Source organism: Apis mellifera, linkage group LG9 (genome assembly GCF_003254395.2).
Source record: "Apis mellifera strain DH4 linkage group LG9, Amel_HAv3.1, whole genome shotgun sequence".
NCBI classification, from domain to species: Eukaryota; Metazoa; Arthropoda; class Insecta; order Hymenoptera; family Apidae; genus Apis; species Apis mellifera.
This window is the reverse complement of record NC_037646.1, coordinates 10,140,906-10,158,063: the sequence shown is the minus strand read 5'-3', so window position 1 is coordinate 10,158,063 and position 17,158 is coordinate 10,140,906. Positions and strand designations below refer to the sequence as shown.

General features: G+C 40.9%; 1 protein-coding gene and 1 non-coding gene across 3 annotated transcripts; both read left to right on the top strand.

Annotated features, from left to right (window-relative positions):
• The first annotated feature begins 213 nt into the window (after positions 1–213).
• On the top strand, positions 214–286 carry Mir9889 (microRNA 9889). The gene has a single exon (NR_127371.1). It is a non-coding gene; the product is annotated as a microRNA 9889 (primary transcript).
• A 4,967-nt stretch (positions 287–5,253) lies between these two features.
• Positions 5,254–17,110, top strand: LOC408996 (1-phosphatidylinositol 4,5-bisphosphate phosphodiesterase). Of its 2 annotated transcripts, none has more exons than XM_026442726.1 (19): positions 5,254–5,399; positions 6,158–6,215; positions 7,939–8,205; positions 8,848–8,907; positions 9,436–9,573; positions 9,907–9,986; positions 10,516–10,651; positions 10,746–10,846; positions 10,915–11,081; positions 11,235–11,445; positions 11,517–11,775; positions 12,060–12,260; positions 12,377–12,808; positions 12,899–13,105; positions 14,334–14,706; positions 14,773–14,925; positions 15,005–15,182; positions 15,607–16,057; positions 16,435–17,110. In XM_026442726.1, the coding sequence occupies exons 3-19, from the start codon at positions 8,035–8,037 to the stop codon at positions 16,501–16,503; spliced, it is 3,387 nt and encodes a 1,128-aa protein (XP_026298511.1). In that variant the 5' UTR covers positions 5,254–5,399; positions 6,158–6,215; positions 7,939–8,034; the 3' UTR covers positions 16,504–17,110. The 2 variants fall into 2 exon arrangements, with proteins under 2 accessions (XP_026298511.1, XP_026298512.1); XM_026442727.1 differs by lacking the exon at positions 5,254–5,399 and adding an exon at positions 6,070–6,090.
• The last annotated feature ends 48 nt before the right edge of the window (positions 17,111–17,158 follow it).

Here is a 17,158-nt window from a genome sequence, read left to right as displayed (position 1 = left end):
GAGGGATCAGAGGGGTGAAATTAAATTCCTATTATATCAGAATTCGCACGCTTCTTCCCTGTCGCGTCCCGATAAACGAGATTTCACGTAAATAATTTCCACGGAAGCAGGGTAAAGGCAGGTATCGTTTTTATTAACCGAGCGCGGCACATGCGCGCAGGAGAAAAGGACGGTATCGAGCCAGGCTAGTGGCTTGCCCGTCAACAGACGGTGTCGCACCGTCAGTTTCTTCCGCCGCGCCTGAAAGGCGTTCAGTGTCGAGCCGAAGAAACGCGCGCTTCTTCTACACTGTCCGTTCGTATTTTTTTTTTTTTTTTTAATTTTTTCACCACCAAGCGCGGATAGGTGACGCGCGTGACGAGTGTGTGCGAGAACGGAGGAAGGAAGGAAGGAAGGAAGGAAGGAACCGTGACAGAGAAAGGGGAAAGAGAATGTAATCGAACCGACACGAGAGCGTAGCCGTCAGTCAGCCGGTTATTTCACGCATACACGTACGGGTAAGGCGAGCGAGTAACACCTTGCAGAAATATCGTTCGAGGAGCGTGGTACGCCCATGTGTGCTCGGATACACGCGCGACTCGAGCGTATAGATGTGTGTGTGTGTGTGTGTATACACGCGCGAGCCGTCATCGTACACGACCGTTCATGGTTACTGCACGTCACAGACACATTGCGTTTCATCCGGAACCTTGGACGCTCTCGTATAAACTATGTATCAGTCGGGAAATTTACGTAGGATCACGGACGTCAGATACCGTGTAGTAGATGAACGTAATTAACTACGTAACGGTTCATAGACCTCCGGATATAAGAAATCTGATGTGTATACATATATATATAAAAAAAGAAAAAAAAAAAAAAGAAAAAATGCTTCGATTTCCAGGCGAACGAAACGAGTTCGAACTTTGCTACGGAAGGTGATACTCGATCGACTCGATCGTTTCGTTCGTCTTTCGTATTGGAACGGAATAATTTTCATACACTTGTTCATACAGAATAAATTAGATTCCTTCCAGCTAGATAACCATTAACATGAAACAACATCCACTCGCGCGCATGTTCACAGTCACGGCCCTCTATCCGTGCGATATCTTTTTCCCTTTCACTTTTCTTCCCTCGTTCTTCTTCTCCTCTCTCTCTCTCTCTTTGCGTAACCTTTCCATCTCCCTTTCATTTCCCACTGCCTCCTCTCCCCACCGTCCCTTTCCTTCTTCCTGCTTCTCCTCCGCCTCTTTCTCTGTTTTCCTTTCTTTCCCCGTTGCGTTTACGTTACCGCTCATGCGTGCTGATCCACGCGAGCGTTGTACACGTCCCTTCGGTCTCTTTCACTCGTCTCGTCTTTCATTTTACTACTATCGTTATAACATACGTACACGCACGTATGTATCGTAGCTCCGTTACACAACGGTTAACCGCACAGGCAACGATTTGCTAATTAGCGGGCATGGATTAAGACGAGAGAGGAGCACGGGCGAGAGATTAATAATCGCAGAGCCGAGAGATTTTTGGGGTCAAGGGAACGATAATGACGAGGCCGGTGCATAACCTTCGACGATATGGATTCGCGAGAGGAGAGATTTCGGCCTCCAAATCGAGTCCTTTCACCGCGTTCCCTGTATCAGCCTGCGAGCCACCGCTCTATCTATTTCAACCCTCGTTTTCTCTCCTCCTTTCCCGACTTTTGACCTTCTCATCTCGGGGAGGGGACTCGAGGAAAACAGCCACCACGGATAATTACGCTCGTTAGCGACGCGGAAATACCGCAATTGCCATCTCTTCACGGAGATTCTCCGTGATTGTTAATCGTCTCCCGATCAACGTGTCAACGTTTATCGCTACTTTTTTTCCTCTCACTGCTACTTTTTTCTATATTCTTCCAACTCCGTGCTGGATATCGAGCGTGTCTGTTAACTTTTTCGATTACGAACGTAAATGCGTTATATCATTGACGTAAGATGATCGATGAGGCTGACAAGTTCTCGCGGATGATTTATACGATGACGCTGTGTTTCGATGGGGAAAAAAAAGGAAGGAAAAAATTAAACTAGGAGATAAATTGCAAACAAATTATATATTATATTGCGTTACGATCGAATTCTTTCGATGAGGATTTTTTTCACGCGAATATGGAGATGAATCTTTCTTTTTTTTTTAATTAAAAATTACGCTATTCACGATCACGAAGGGAAGGAAAATATAAAGATAAATTCGAAATTGTTATCTAAATTAGAAATTCAACTGGGATTTGGACTCATCGAAATCGCAGAGTTTACAACAGGGTAGGACCCGCGAAACGTGTGTAATAACCTCGTCTTTTCCTATTGCCGTTATTGCTCAATACGGGTCACGACCCTCATTTATTTCCCATTCTTCTCGAAGAGGCCGGCGAGCGCATTAAGCGATTGAGCGGTCAATGTCGCGGCATACTCCTCCTCCTCCTCCTCCTCATCGTCCTTCAAAAGCCTGTGCCGGAAGTCGTGTAATTATCCGACCCATCGCCCGCGTAACCGAGCCACTTGCCTATTAATCCAACGCGTGAACAAATTCTCGCTTGACCTGCCCCTCTAACTCTGCTCTGCACTGAATCCGCGCAAGTAGCCGAGGTATTCATCCACTGTGCAAATATTTTTCCAACAACGTCCCATTTATGCGTGTATCAAAGTGCAAATGTTTGCCTTGTATTTACGACCGAGCGTGTATATGAGCTGCCTATTCCACCAGAGATAATGCGTATCGTGCAATGTTTGTTAAAAAGTTCCAAAACTTCGTTGAAAAACGCGCGCGTGCGGGATACAGGTGGAGGAGAAGAGGAGGGGGAGAGGGTGTCGTTCGAACTGGACGAAGTTTCTTCCGCCCCGATTTTCCGATATTACTTTATCGATAGATTGTCCGTAAAGCCGATAATTTCATTCATCCCGAGAGGTTGAAGAACACAGGGTGAAGATATTACGCGATATTGCATAAGCGCACATAACCTTCCTTCTCTTTCAACGATCCAACGGCCAGCCCGTTCTCACGCTGCATTATTCGTTCATTTTCCTCTCCCCCCGGTTCCGTAAAAATAACACGTAACGGAGTGTATCGACACTAGGAGATATTTACGATCGACAGAGTCTGTCTCGGGGAATTGGAGAATTTTTACATCGTTTTTAATTCGTTTCGTCGAATAAGACGCGTGCAATCGAGTTTTGAAAATCGTGTAAACAAACATCTCGATCGAAGGAACGGAAATCGTTAAGCTGCGTTCCTACCGAAGCGAACGATTTATCGAACTCTTTTTTTTTTTCTTTACCATTGTTTCGTATTGTTGGAAAAAATTTTTAGAAAAATTTCTCTATTTTCTCGCTTCTCACGTTTCTTTTTTTTTTTTTCTCGTTTTTAAATAAGCCGTCTGGCGTCGACGCGTCTCGATAGGAAGGAACGTCCCCTCCACTGTCACCTTGAAACCGAAAACAGAAGCCAAGAGAAATGGAAACACTGGTTGGAAAACAAGAGCTCGTCTCTGATATTTGTCAAAAATATCGAGCTTCTCTCTCCATTTGGTTGACTCGATGGGAACGCTGCTTCAAGCTCGAGAGAAGTTTTACGAGCGGGCTGCCGTTTAGCGAATGCGGCGGGGACTATCAACAGGGATAAGCTATATTACGACATTCCGCGTTCTTCCGCTTTCACGACCAAAATACTTCGATCACCACTTTGCCATTAAGTAAACCGTGGCGCGCGCTCGTGCTTATGATACGCCGTTACATGGGCTCCCTTCTCTCCGCTCTCCCCTTCACGAAGAATTCGTTTACTCTGTCAGACGCCAGAAACGTTTTCATCGTGCCAAGGAAGAAGCTACCGGCACGAGCCGCAAACTCCTACATTATTTTCGTAACGTTCCTCTGTTTACGCGCCGCCTCTCCGTGTACACAAGCTGCACACGTATAGATGTGTCGTGTGGGAAATAAATCGGCCGTAATTACGCGCGTGTGTGCGCGGACGTCAATTTTATCAATTACACGTTTGATGAATCGCGAAGAAAAACGTCGAAGAAATTAAACACGTACAACAGATGAGACGGTTTACTCGTCTAAATTTCTCTGCGCTTTTCAATTTTTTATCATCTTTTCTATTTTTTTTCTTTAATTTTAAAATGTTAGCTCGTTAGTCTTCCGCGACCAATTTGTTGACGCGCGGCCAATGGAACTCGTACTCTCAACGCTTTTCTCGTTTATCCGTGAAAGAAAGAAATAAATATCGCGAACGGGAAGAAAAATATCTTACAATGTGGACGTTGTTTTGAACACTTCCGTACTATACTTATTTTCATAGGTTACGTAGGTTTTATATAATCTTAAATTTATCTATCATCTTATTTTCGTTGTCGTCGTCGAAATTTTCGCAACATTTTACAATTTTTTTTTCTTTAGTTAATGAAAATTTAAATTCGAAACGAAATTCGCACGGAAACTCGATTTGGGGATTGGCCGCGCTATTGAAAAAACTCGAAATTCGAACAGTTAACTATGATTAATGGTTCGAAATCCAGGAGACTTATTTCCCCACGAACGGAATAAACGGACGAAAAGCAGAATCAACGTCAATCTTTAAGAATTTATAGCAGGGTATATACTTCTTGTACGAGTCAGATTGGTGGACGTCTGAAAATTTCTGAAACCCAGGCAATCCGAAAATATCTACGAGTTCGTTTCGTTATACTTATCCCCCCCCCCGACCTTATTCCCCCGCTTTCTTTATTTTATTTTTCTTTTGTGCTTCGCCGGCTTTGTTGCTACTCGTGTTCGGTCCAGTTGTGTTTCTCATGCCCATTATATACCTCCATTGTGTCCGTATCTATCTCTGAAATTTTTCACGAATATCTAATTCGACATTCGACCTCGCGTTTCTTCCTTCTTTCTCCTTCCTCTTCTTCCTCTTCTTCTTCTTCTTTTCTTCAAATCGATATCTAATCCGATCGTGGAAAAGTATCGTTATTACATTTTACAGATCTCTTCCTTTTTTTCTTTTCGATATCTAATCTAACGAAGTTGTAACATTCGAATCGAAACAAAAGAACACGAAGTCCCTTTTTTTTTTTACACATAATTATCGAGCGTATAAATTTCAAACGTCATTGATTGTATATTTTTTTTTCTTTTTTTCAAAGCTTCCTTTTGCGTCAATTAAGATAACAACGCTTTAAGATAAGGCGGGATATCCGTATACGATAGAGAAACATCGATAGATGCTCGACCTTTCTCGTTCGCGAGTGATAAATCCATTTCACCGAATGTTGAACGATAAGCACTCCCGTTTAATTGTACTTTCGTTTACGGTACGCCGCTCTTGCGACTTTCAGAGGCGATGTCAAAAGTTTCGTGCGGCGACTATATTATTCCCGGTCGCGTTATCGTACAGTAAGTAGAGTTATCAGCTTTCTCTCTTCGTTTTCGCGTAAAGAGAAAATTAGAATTGAGATGGAACGAAAAGAATTCGTTCCGTGCATCTATGTCGGTTCATCGTGCAAAGACAATGATTGCAAAAAAGTGTTTCATCCGTCGTTCCCATTTTACGTTCATAGTGTCAAATTTTTACAATGTGAAAAAAAAAAAGAAAATTTCGAGAGATCGTTCAAAAAGTTAAGAATTTAACTTCACGTCAAGTAAATTGTTATTCGAATAAAGAAAATTGCGAGCGATTAGTTTGTAGTTCTTTTTTTAATTTTTATTTAATCCTTTAATTTTCAATGTATATTTCTTCGTGCTACGTTGAATTATTATTAGTATTATACACAACTGCGATGCTCGACTCCTTTTGTGCGAAGTATAACATGTTTTGGACTTGATCGATCGTTCGTGTAAATATTATAATAAAGATAACGTTTGACGGTGGCATCCGTGCGATTCCTTGAATTCGGTGTCGGTCAAAGAAATTGAACGATAGCGGTTGTCCGGTTGACCGGAAACGAGGCAACGAGTTGCAGGAAAACGATGTTTGACAGCGGTTTGAAATATATACCGAAGTTCGATCATAAAATTCGGTGAAATCAATTTGTATACGAATTCTATGTATAGAATCCCGAGACCTTGACTTCTGTTCGTGTTCAAGGTGTGTGTGTGTGTGTGTGTACGAAAACTTGCATTAACCGGGCCCTCTGTTCTTTCTTGTTTTCTAGGTGAAGCGGAGAGCTAAGAGATGTGCAAGCCAGCGAGGAAGAAACGTTCTTAACGCTCGTAAGTGGCTCATTTACCACTAGTTTTATCGCCTTGTTTGCTCCCCCTCGACACGAAAGATAAAACTTTACCATTTATTATTCACCGTTTATCTTTTATACCTCTCCCTTCCTTGCTTCGATCCCGCGAGAAACGAGATCGAATTTTAATCCTCTAATAATAAAAAAAGATGATCCCCCCGAATCGATGAAACTTGGTTGCATACGAAAGACGTCTAAGCTCGAGATTAGAGCGAGCATAGAGTGCGTTCTCTAGTATCGTTCTATTTTTCACCTAAACTCTTTCTATGCTTCGTCCTACTTTGTAACTAGGGAATAAAGGTCAATCGGTGCAACGATGCCGGTAAATTCTTTGCGCTTCGATACGATATCGACCGGTCGAAAAAAAAAAAAAAAAGAAAAAAAAAATGAAAAATCTCACGACGATCTCGTGCCGCACGCTGTATACACCTGCAACAGTGTATATTTAATTGGGGATTCTCGTAGGCGGTGTGACTTCATCTTCGTTGACTTCACTTCCCTTTAACCTTACAACCTTATCTCGTCGTACATTTTATATAACGAGGATCGAAATTCGCGAGAGGAGAAGAAGCTCCATTTTCGATTGGATATTAATATTATTCCGCAAGTTGAAAAACAAGGTGGAACAAAATTCTCGTTTCCGAGAAAATCGAATTTAAAAATTCCATGAGCACGCGTATTCACGTGTTTATTCGCTTCGAGCTTTATTTCTTCTTCCGTACAAAAGAAAATTTGCGTTCTATTCTTCCGTAGAATAAAATAAAACAATTTCGATTTTTCTTCTTTTATCCTGTTCGCTCGTCACCATCGATCCACGTGTAACGAAATAGAAAAATGCGATTAACTTGATTCCCGTAGGAAGTTGAGAAAATACTGTTAAAATCCCCATGATGGCTCCCAGTAACAAAAATCGACGTACCCTTTGACCCCACGATCTATCCATTCGATCATCGCGACGAACGAAGGCGATTTTCGATTTCGGGGATCACGAACGAGAGATTGTTTAAGGATAACGTTGTCGGGTAGCGTTGAGTGTCTCGCGTAACGAGATGAACGAGGTTTAATCGGATTTTGATGCAGGTTAAAGAGGCCGTGGCACGTATCCCCCTCCCTCTCGTTCTCGATCAGGTTAACTCGATTGTGGCCCGGGGAAATACCGTTAAGAGACACACTGTACGTGGTTCAATCGATCCTCTCCCCCTCGTGTTCAATGCCGCGAGTTTTAAATAAGTGAACATCATCAAAGAGTAATTCTCGAGATTTGTTTTCGAAGCAACGAATTACTTTCGTAATCCCGATGAATCGGAACAACGTTGGAATCGTTAACTAGTATGATCTTGCGATATCCCATTAATTATTTCAAAAACCAAACTTCGTGTCTAAATGTAGATCGGTTAGTCACGTAATTCGATTATTTTGAGTGGGCGAGGGGGCGGTGAGTAGTGGCGTAGTATCTCACTACATCTCACGTTCAATTGGGAAACGTTTTATCTTTCGTGGAGAGCAACGGCTCGTGGAGAGACGGCGGAGAGTTAAACGGCGTTGAAAACTATCTAATCTTTTATCCCTGCGAACGCGTAATTCGTGCGAATTGCCTCCGCGTGAATGAATCCGTGTCACGGACGCGGATGACGGTTCGGAAATTGACGAGAGAAAACTATTTTAATATTCTTTTTTTTTTCTTTCTCGTCGTTTCTCGACAGGATTTGGACGAAGAGCTGACGGGGCTGACGCGTGGCACGCGTCTCTTGATACGGTCGGTGTGAAGAGAGAGAGAGAAAGAGAGAGAGAGAAGAGAGATGACGAAAAGATTCGAGTTCAATTGGCAGATCGAGGTACCCTTAGCCCTCCGTCAGGGATGCGTGTTCGATCGATGGTCGGAAGAGAAGGACAACACGGAGCTCGAGCTGAATTGCGTGTTCAAGGTCGACGAATATGGGTTCTTCATCTACTGGCAGAGCGAAGGAAGGGTGAGTCGATTCCTGTTTCTTTCAATTCCGATTTATTCCGATTTATTCGGGAGTATAATCTCTCCCTCTTTTTTTCCAACCGACGACTTCTGGGAATCTGAAGGGGAATATATTCCAGCTGCAATTGGAACGCGAAAATACGGAATGATAAATATTCTATCTACGGTATTCGCGTGATTTTAGGTTAAGGAAAATTAAATGAAAAATTCCTAAATTCCCGTTGGGATAGTCTTTGTTCGTGCACTCGTTAAAGCTTGCAACGAATGCAATCTAGAAAAACTAGTATCGATCCTTGATCCCTGTCTTTTTAATCATTTAGCTCCCGACCTCATTGCTACGTCGTTATTTTAATATTATTAACCTTCCCGTTCCGTAGTAGCGTAGAAATTTTTTAATTACGTAATATGATAATTCATATCGTAAAGAGATTAAATTGATCGATCGAAATTGATCGAGAAATGTTTGATTTTTGATTAATATTTAAATTTAAAAGAAATTATCTATCTATTGCCAAGCATCCGGTTAGAATCTCGCAACTTGACCTTGACAAACAAATCTTGACAGGTTTCATCGTATTATGCGCATTTAATTACCGCGTTTAATTGCTTAAACGTTTCGTATTTACGTTTCAAATATGCATAGGACGGGGACGTGATAGAGCTGTGTCAAGTGAGCGATATACGCGCCGGCGGATTACCAAAGGTAAGAATGTCATGTATCCAACTATTGTGTGTCATCCTGTTTCGAACGTGACATCCATTTTTCATCAAAAAAAAAAGAAAAAGAAAAAGAAAAAAGAAAAAAAACGTTCAAAATTTCAAACAGACACATAATCGTTTCGACGGCTATTGATTCGCTATTGGAGATAAAATTTTTATTACGATTTTGTTTTTTTCTTTTTTACGATTCCATGTACGATGTGGATCTGCAGAAAAAATATTTATTATATTTTATTATATTCTTCTTCTTCTTTTCTTACAAACTGTAAAAATTTTCGTTTCAAATTACAATTTTAATTTTTTTAAAAATACACTTTTCACTCCGGCCAGTTTTTCGATATCCACTTGCAAATTATTCAACCAGACACCCGGCTCTTTTTATCCCTCTTTTTCTAAGAAAAGAGAGTTTATAAGAAACCGGATCGATAACGCACCTACGCCTCGCTCGTCTTAATCAACCGTCTTGCCAACCGTACGAATTGTTATGATCGTTTTCTAATCTTTAATATAGGACCCGAAGCTGTACGACAAGCTTGTGACAAAGCACGGGGAGCAATTAGAGGAGAAATGTTTAACCATCTGTTCGGGCGTAGATTATACCAATATTAATTACCAGCATGTCGTTTGCCCGGATTCAGCTACGGCCAAGGTAAATTTACTCGTTATATAACCCGTTCTGTTCGATATATATGTTCCCCTCTGAAAATTTAGCAAATGAACCTGAAGCTTCTCCTAAGCTCTTTTGGGATTGTTTCTCATAATAATATATATATATATATATTTAAAACTTTCTCGACGGTAATGTCACGTGATTATGTGACGTAATTCGCCGAATTATACGAGGAAGAGGGGGGGAAAATACGAGAGATGAGGGGAATATTTTACAGATCGATACAGTAGAAAAGAAATTTTCCAATTCATTCGGTTAAGCAATTATTATCACGATCAATAATGTCCACGTGTTTGCTGTGCCCCATGACAGATATGGCTGGATGGCATACGATCGATTACGCACAACGTGAAAGCCAACAACGTTTGCCCGCTTACGTGCTTGAAGAAACAGTGAGTTTCCTAATGCAATTACACACACACACACACACACACATATACTCGCCGATTCTCTCGTTGACATTAACGCGATGAAACAATTAGCCAGAAACAAGTATTCCACACCTGTAAACCCTTTATTTGCGATATCGATTTTAAATATCGAGAGATAGAGAGAGAGAGAGAGGAGAACACGTAACATTTCCTGGTTTTTCTTTTGTCAAAGCAATCGAGAATATAACGGCGATATTATTATCCAACGTATTTTTATCCTCCAGAGATGTAACGTAATTTTCTTCCTTCGAATAAACTTAATCTCTCCGAATATTTTGTAACTTTACATAACTTTTTTTTTCTTTTTGATAAAATTTAAATTTTTCTTAAACGTCTAAATTATTATTACGATCTAGTTTCGTGCATCTTATATATAACTTTTTTTTTATAAAAAATATACGTATATACATTTTGAACCCTATACCTCGATCTCGCTCAAGATTCTGAAGAAGGGTCGTCGAGGAGTAAATAAATGTTTGCCGTGTTCCAGTTGGATGAGGCTTAGAATGCTGATCGATCCGAATGGAAAAGTTCCGGTGAAAGTGGTCGCGAGAACTTTCGCATCTGGGAAAACGGAAAAGCTTGTTTATCAGTGCCTCGCCGATTTAGGTCTATCCAGCGGGAAGGTAAGAGGCGAGAGAAACAAAAATAAAAAAAAAAGAAAAAGAGAAACACGTATTGCCTTGGCGAAAAGTTTTGATGAAATTGACGAATTTGCAGAACGATGTGATCGAGCCTGAAGACTTCACCTTCGACGCTTTCTACGCGTTGTACCATAAAATCTGCCCTCGAAACGACATAGAGGAATTGTTCCAATCCATGTAAGTGATTCCGAAGTGAATAACGAAGTGGTGATGGTTCTTTATCCGAACTTGAACTTTATTTCCAGCACCCAGGGCAAAGCGGACACGATCAATCTCGATCAATTGGTCATGTTCCTGAACGAGAAGCAACGAGATCCAACGTTGAACGAGATCTTGTACCCGTTGTACGACGAGAAGAGGGCGTTGGAGATAATAAACGATTACGAGCAGAACGAGATAGCGAGGAATCAAAGTAAGAAATGTTGTTATTTTTTTTTTTTCGTCGTCGAAAATTTTTTCCTCTCCCTCTCTCTTTCTCTCTTCAACATCATCGATCGTCTATCTCGAATTTAGTTTGTACCTTTCGTGTAATGGGATCCTTTCAGAAGCAATCACGTCCTTTCAGAAACGATGACGAAGGACGGTTTCATAAGGTACCTGATGTCAGACGAAAATGCCCCCGTATTCCTGGACAGGCTGGACGTTTACATGGACATGGATCAACCGCTCGCGCATTACTACATCAACTCGAGCCACAACACGTACCTGTGCGGCCGTCAATTCGGCGGGAAGAGCAGCGTCGAGATGTACAGGCAGGTGTTGTTGGCCGGTTGCAGGTAAGATATGCAGGGACGACATCGATACGATCGAGTTGTGAAGGCGTGTGAAGAACGCGTGGAACTTGAAGGTGCGTCGAGTTGGATTGTTGGGATGGAAAAGGGGAGGACGAGGAGCCGATAATTACGCATGGCAAAGCTATGTGCACGGACATTCTCTTCAAGGACGTGATTTACGCGGTGAGGGACACAGCGTTCGTCACGTCGGAATATCCGGTCATTCTTAGCTTCGAGAACCATTGCAGCAAGAAGCAGCAGTACAAATTGGCCAAATACTGCGACGAAATTCTGGGCGATCTGCTTCTCAAGGAACCGCTCAAAGACTATCCAGTAAGTTTATTTTCCTAGTTTTATTATCCGGATTGAAACGTCGTTTCTTTCACCGGCTTCGATACTTTCTCATATCTCGCGATAACGAATTAAATACGTCAATATCGATAAAATCCTCATAGGTAGCCACTCGTCGTTATCTAAAAATTTATCTGTAATACGGAGTTCGAGTATCGCTCGATTAAATTATACATCTGCTTGTATTATGTATCATCGCGAATTTTCATATTATCGAACTGAAAAAAAAAAAAAAAGACATAACGAATATTGTTGTGATAAAATAGCTGGAGCCAGGAGTACCTCTGCCGTCGCCCAATCTGCTCAAACGTAAGATTCTGATAAAGAACAAACGTTTGAAACCCGAGGTGGAGAAGCACGAGTTGGAATTGTTCCGGCAAGGCCAATTCGTCATCGAGGACGAGGTCAAGGAAGACGCGAGCGCGCCTCCCTCCGTCGCTGTTGTCGTTGAACAACAATCGGTAAAGGTAATACGACTATCCATCACGAAATACATATATAAAAAAAATTCAATTCAAAAATAAAAAAGAAATTTATTATATTCCAGCATTAATTTCCCAATCACAATTTGATCGATTTCCAGGAAGAGGTTTCGACGACCGAGTCAGTCGCATCGTCGACGACCGGGAACCAGCAACAGTCGAGCTCGAGCACGGGATTGGGCGAAACTCTGGACATACCCGTTCCTCCGTATACAGGAAGCACGACAAACGTCCACCCATGGTTGTCCTCGATGGTCAACTACGCGCAGCCCATCAAGTTCCCAGGCTTCGATGTTGCCGAACGTAAGGCAAAGATTTCCCTCGGTTATACGGTTAAACGAAAGAGACGATTGATGATAGTGCCCTCTTGTACAGAAAAGAATATTCATCACAATATGTCTTCCTTCGCGGAAACCGCTGGCCTCAATTACTTGAAGACCCAAGCGATCGAGTTCGTCAATTACAACAAGCGGCAAATGAGCCGGATTTATCCGAAAGGAACCCGAGCGGATTCATCGAATTACATGCCACAGGTAATCCCCCCCCCCCTCTCCCTCCCCCTCCCCCGATATCCTCGTGCCTAAAATCCTCCGTCCAAAACCGATCGATCGATTGCGAAACAGGTCTTCTGGAACGCTGGTTGTCAAATGGTGTCGTTGAATTTCCAAACCGCGGACCTGCCCATGCAACTGAATCAGGGCAAGTTCGAGTACAACGGCTCGTCCGGCTACCTACTCAAACCTGACTTCATGAGACGTGCCGATCGAAGCTTCGACCCGTTCGCGGAGAGCCCTGTGGACGGTGTGATCGCCACCCAATGCAGCGTTCAGGTAATCTGCTTGAATTATTCTCCCAATTCTGATTTATAGAAAGGGTCGATTCTGCATTTCCAAATCGAAGAACTATCTACGTCTTCCTCCAAGAACGTATGACTTCTTTAACTTTTACATCAAGTTAAGTCGATAGTTCTTTCTTTTAAGGGAAAATTTTAAGGGTAGGATAAAGTTATTCGAATGTAATTCATTCAAAGCATCGTAAGCAGTTAACTTTAGCAGATAAATTTATTGCAACTTGATCACGTAACTTTACTCGAAATTTTAATCGCATAATTTTCGTATTCGAAAAGTTTTATCGCTCGATATTACGTTATCATTATAATTGCTATTGTGCAATGTAAAAATTTAATTAATTTTAACGTTTAATTGAATATGTTCATCGAAAAGTTATAAATACACCGTTATGAATAATTATTAACACTTTTGAAAGCGGTGTTATAATGATGTTTTTGAGACGAAAGATCTGACTCCAAAGATCTGAAGTTCAATATCTATATTTTTTTTTACACAATTTATAACAATTTAAATTAAAATAGACGTTTCGAAACGTCATATCGTTATAAAATTGAAATCTTTAAATACTTCTTAATAAATTCACGGAATATTGAAATGTGATCGATCAGTTATCGATTAGTTCTCTGTCTACATACGCATATTTTGTTCAATCTGTAAACGTTTAAAGAAATAAATATAGATAATAAATATATCTCCCATTTTCATGCTGTTGCATGATTTGATATAACATCGTTATCGGGAATAGATCTAACAAATTTTTAAAATGAAGTATGAAAAAAATAAAATACAAGATATTCAACAAGATACATAACACTAATTACTAAAATATCATGATTTTATAATTTAATTACTTACTTGATTCACATAATAATTCCATTATTAATCAGTTCACAAAATTTCATAAAATTTCACAAAATAATTAATTCTAATTATTAATTCTCAAAGTTAATTTAAATTAAATATTAATTACAAGAACTATAAACCCTACATACAATTATATCCTTATATTATTATTATTATACTACAATAATCCACAATGATTAAATTAACTTTCGACAATTAAGACGAAACTTGCGCTCAGCTGGTCTGTCTAACGACTAATGACTGGCCGTTAAAACCGTAAAAAAGCGAAAGGCGGTTAAGAAACGTGAAACGGAAACAAACTGACTTTTATAGAATCCTTTTTTGACATTTGTTCGTTCGCTAGGTGATCGCTGGTCAATTTTTATCCGACAAGAAGGTCGGCACTTACGTGGAGGTGGAGATGTACGGTCTACCGACGGACACGATCAGGAAAGAATTTCGGACCAGGGTTGTTCCTGCGAACGGCTTGAATCCCGTTTACAACGAGGAGCCTTTCCTGTTTCGAAAAGTCGTGCTGCCGGATCTGGCCGCCCTCAGATTCGCTGTTTACGACGAGTCGAACGGGAAGCTGTTGGGCCAAAGGATCGTCCCGTTAGACGGTCTACAGTCGGGATACAGGCACATATCCCTGAGGACGGAGGCGAACTTCCCCATGTCCTTGCCCATGCTGTTCTGCAACATAGAGATCAAGATTTACGTGCCGGACGGGTACGAGGGTAAGCGTCTCAGCGCGATATTTCGACATGGCTCGATATTTTTAATCGAATTTGGGGATTGGACAGGGCTCATGGACGCGCTCACGGCGCCACGGGCCTACAAGAAGTCGGAGAACGCGTCTCAGAATAAGATGCGCGGGCTTGGGATAGAGGAGAGCGACAGCAAAGGGCACTGTGACTCCGCGCCCGCTCATCATCGGGAAGCGCCTAAACCTCGAGGTAATTCATTTTCGATTGAATTTGGAATTGGATGGTATAGGAAGATAGGAGAATTTTTCCTTTCCTTTTTTTCCTTTAGAGGAAATGAAATTCAATCCGATAACGGCTGAATCGTTGAGGCAAGAGAAGGGGTATCAGAAAGTGTTGAGAAAGCAGCAGAAGGATTTGGAGTCTTTGAAGAAGAGGCATCAGAAGGAGAAACTTACCGTCCAGAAACAACATTGCACAGCGATAGAGAAGATTATCAAAGGGAAAAAGTACGTGATTCCTTTTTTTTTTTTAACTGGTGCAACGAGGAACTTTTTCCTTGATTATTGACCGTGTTTCTGTCCGTTCTTCGTCTCCAAACGGATGCTAAATATATATCCTACTTTTCTATTTATATATATATCCGATGTTTCTCTTTAAACAGTCAGAAAGCCTCGCTGACTAGTTCCATACTTTCTTCTTTTCTCCAATATTCCACGACCAAACGTCGTTTTAACCGTGAAAAAGTCGGTGATGATTATTGGACAACAGAAGTAGCGGTTGGTTAACGTTTCTTTCTTTTCAAAGTGTAGAAAGAATGAAAGAAAGGGATAATTATCGGACAGTTTACGACATGGAGTAGTCGGAAAAAGTTTCTTTCTCGAAGTTTTCTCCTAAAATTAAAATTTTTTTTTTTTTTTCTTGGTTCGATAGCAAAGCGGAGCTGTCGAGAGATCCGATCGTTCGTCGAGAAGTTTCCGAGCAAACGGTTCAATGGTCTCGATTGGCGGATAAGCAACGTCGAGAGGAACGTGACCTGATACGTTCACATTTGGAGGAGCGGAGGAACACTCTGAGAAAATTGTGTGTGGCTGCTCAGTTGGCTCAGCAGAAACAGCTGACGGCGCGGCACGAGCGCGAGATCAAAGAAATGAACGCGAGGCAGGCGAGGCTGTCCGTGGAGAGCACGAGGGAGGTGATGAACGATAAAACTTTGAAGACCCGGGGGATAAAGGAGGGCCGGCTTAGGGAGAAGCAGCAGAACAATACGAAAAAATTCATGGAGGAGAGGAGAATCGCACAAATGATCCAGAACAGGGAGAAGGAGAAGCTGAAAGTAATCCACGAGAAGCAATTGGAGGAATTGCAAAAAGACATGAATGCGGTAATTTTTAAATTTTTCTAGGGGGGGAATTTTTATTATAATTAAACATCTTCTCTGTTTACCTTTGGCCATTTTCCTCGAAAAATCAATTTCATATTCTCACTTATCAAGATTAGAAATAAAGAACTCACGAGAAAATCCTTTAAAATATAGTGATTTATATTATTATTAATCGAACGTCTTCTCTGTTTATCTTTGGCCATCTTCCTCGAAAAGGAAGATTCCAATTTCACATTCACTTATTAAGATTAGAAATAAAGAACTCACGAGAAAATCCTTTAAAATATAGTGATTTATATTATTATTAATTGGAAAGAATAATCTATTCCAATTAATTTACAAATATACAAATTTATTTGAAAACAATATTCTCTCAGGTAATGGATATGTACAACAACGAGGAAATGGAGTACGAGTTGGGCCCTAAGACCGAATGCTACGTGTGATGGCCGATCGACGGATAATCTGGCAAAATTCTCACGAACCTGAGGTGCTGCTGCGTTCATAGAATCCGCTCCTATCGTTAATTACAATTGGAATTGGGATCAAGCCTCGTTAGCTCTCACCGTTCTCAAAAACTTTTTTGGGAGCAACCAGAAGCAACCAGACAAGCCGCGTTAATCGTATTCTAGTTCATTCTCCTGAATATTTTTTTATAAAAAAGAAGAAAAAAAGAAGAAGAAGAAGAAGAAGAAGAAGCATCTTGTAACTTCATACTCTCCGTCGTCGCACGAGCAAGTACCTAGACTAAATAAGGGAGTCAATAAAAAAAAAAACTAAAGTGATCTAGTCAAGTTCTTACATATTAATAAGTATATATATATTACATATATATATTTATTATATATATATATATACATAAAAATATAAAATGAGAAACGGATCACGAGGATCGAGCGTGCCGAGTGATTCGTCGATTTCAATATTTTTCGATTGTTAAAAAAAACGCTATTACCGAATTCTATCGTACCGTGATGCGTGAGAATAAAGAGCGACTGCAAAAAAGAGCGCGTATGTATTTCATGCCTAAAAAAAAAAAAAAAAAAAAAAAAATGCCAAAAGGAATTTGTCGTGACGATTCTACGTCGTTCGCTTTTTCTT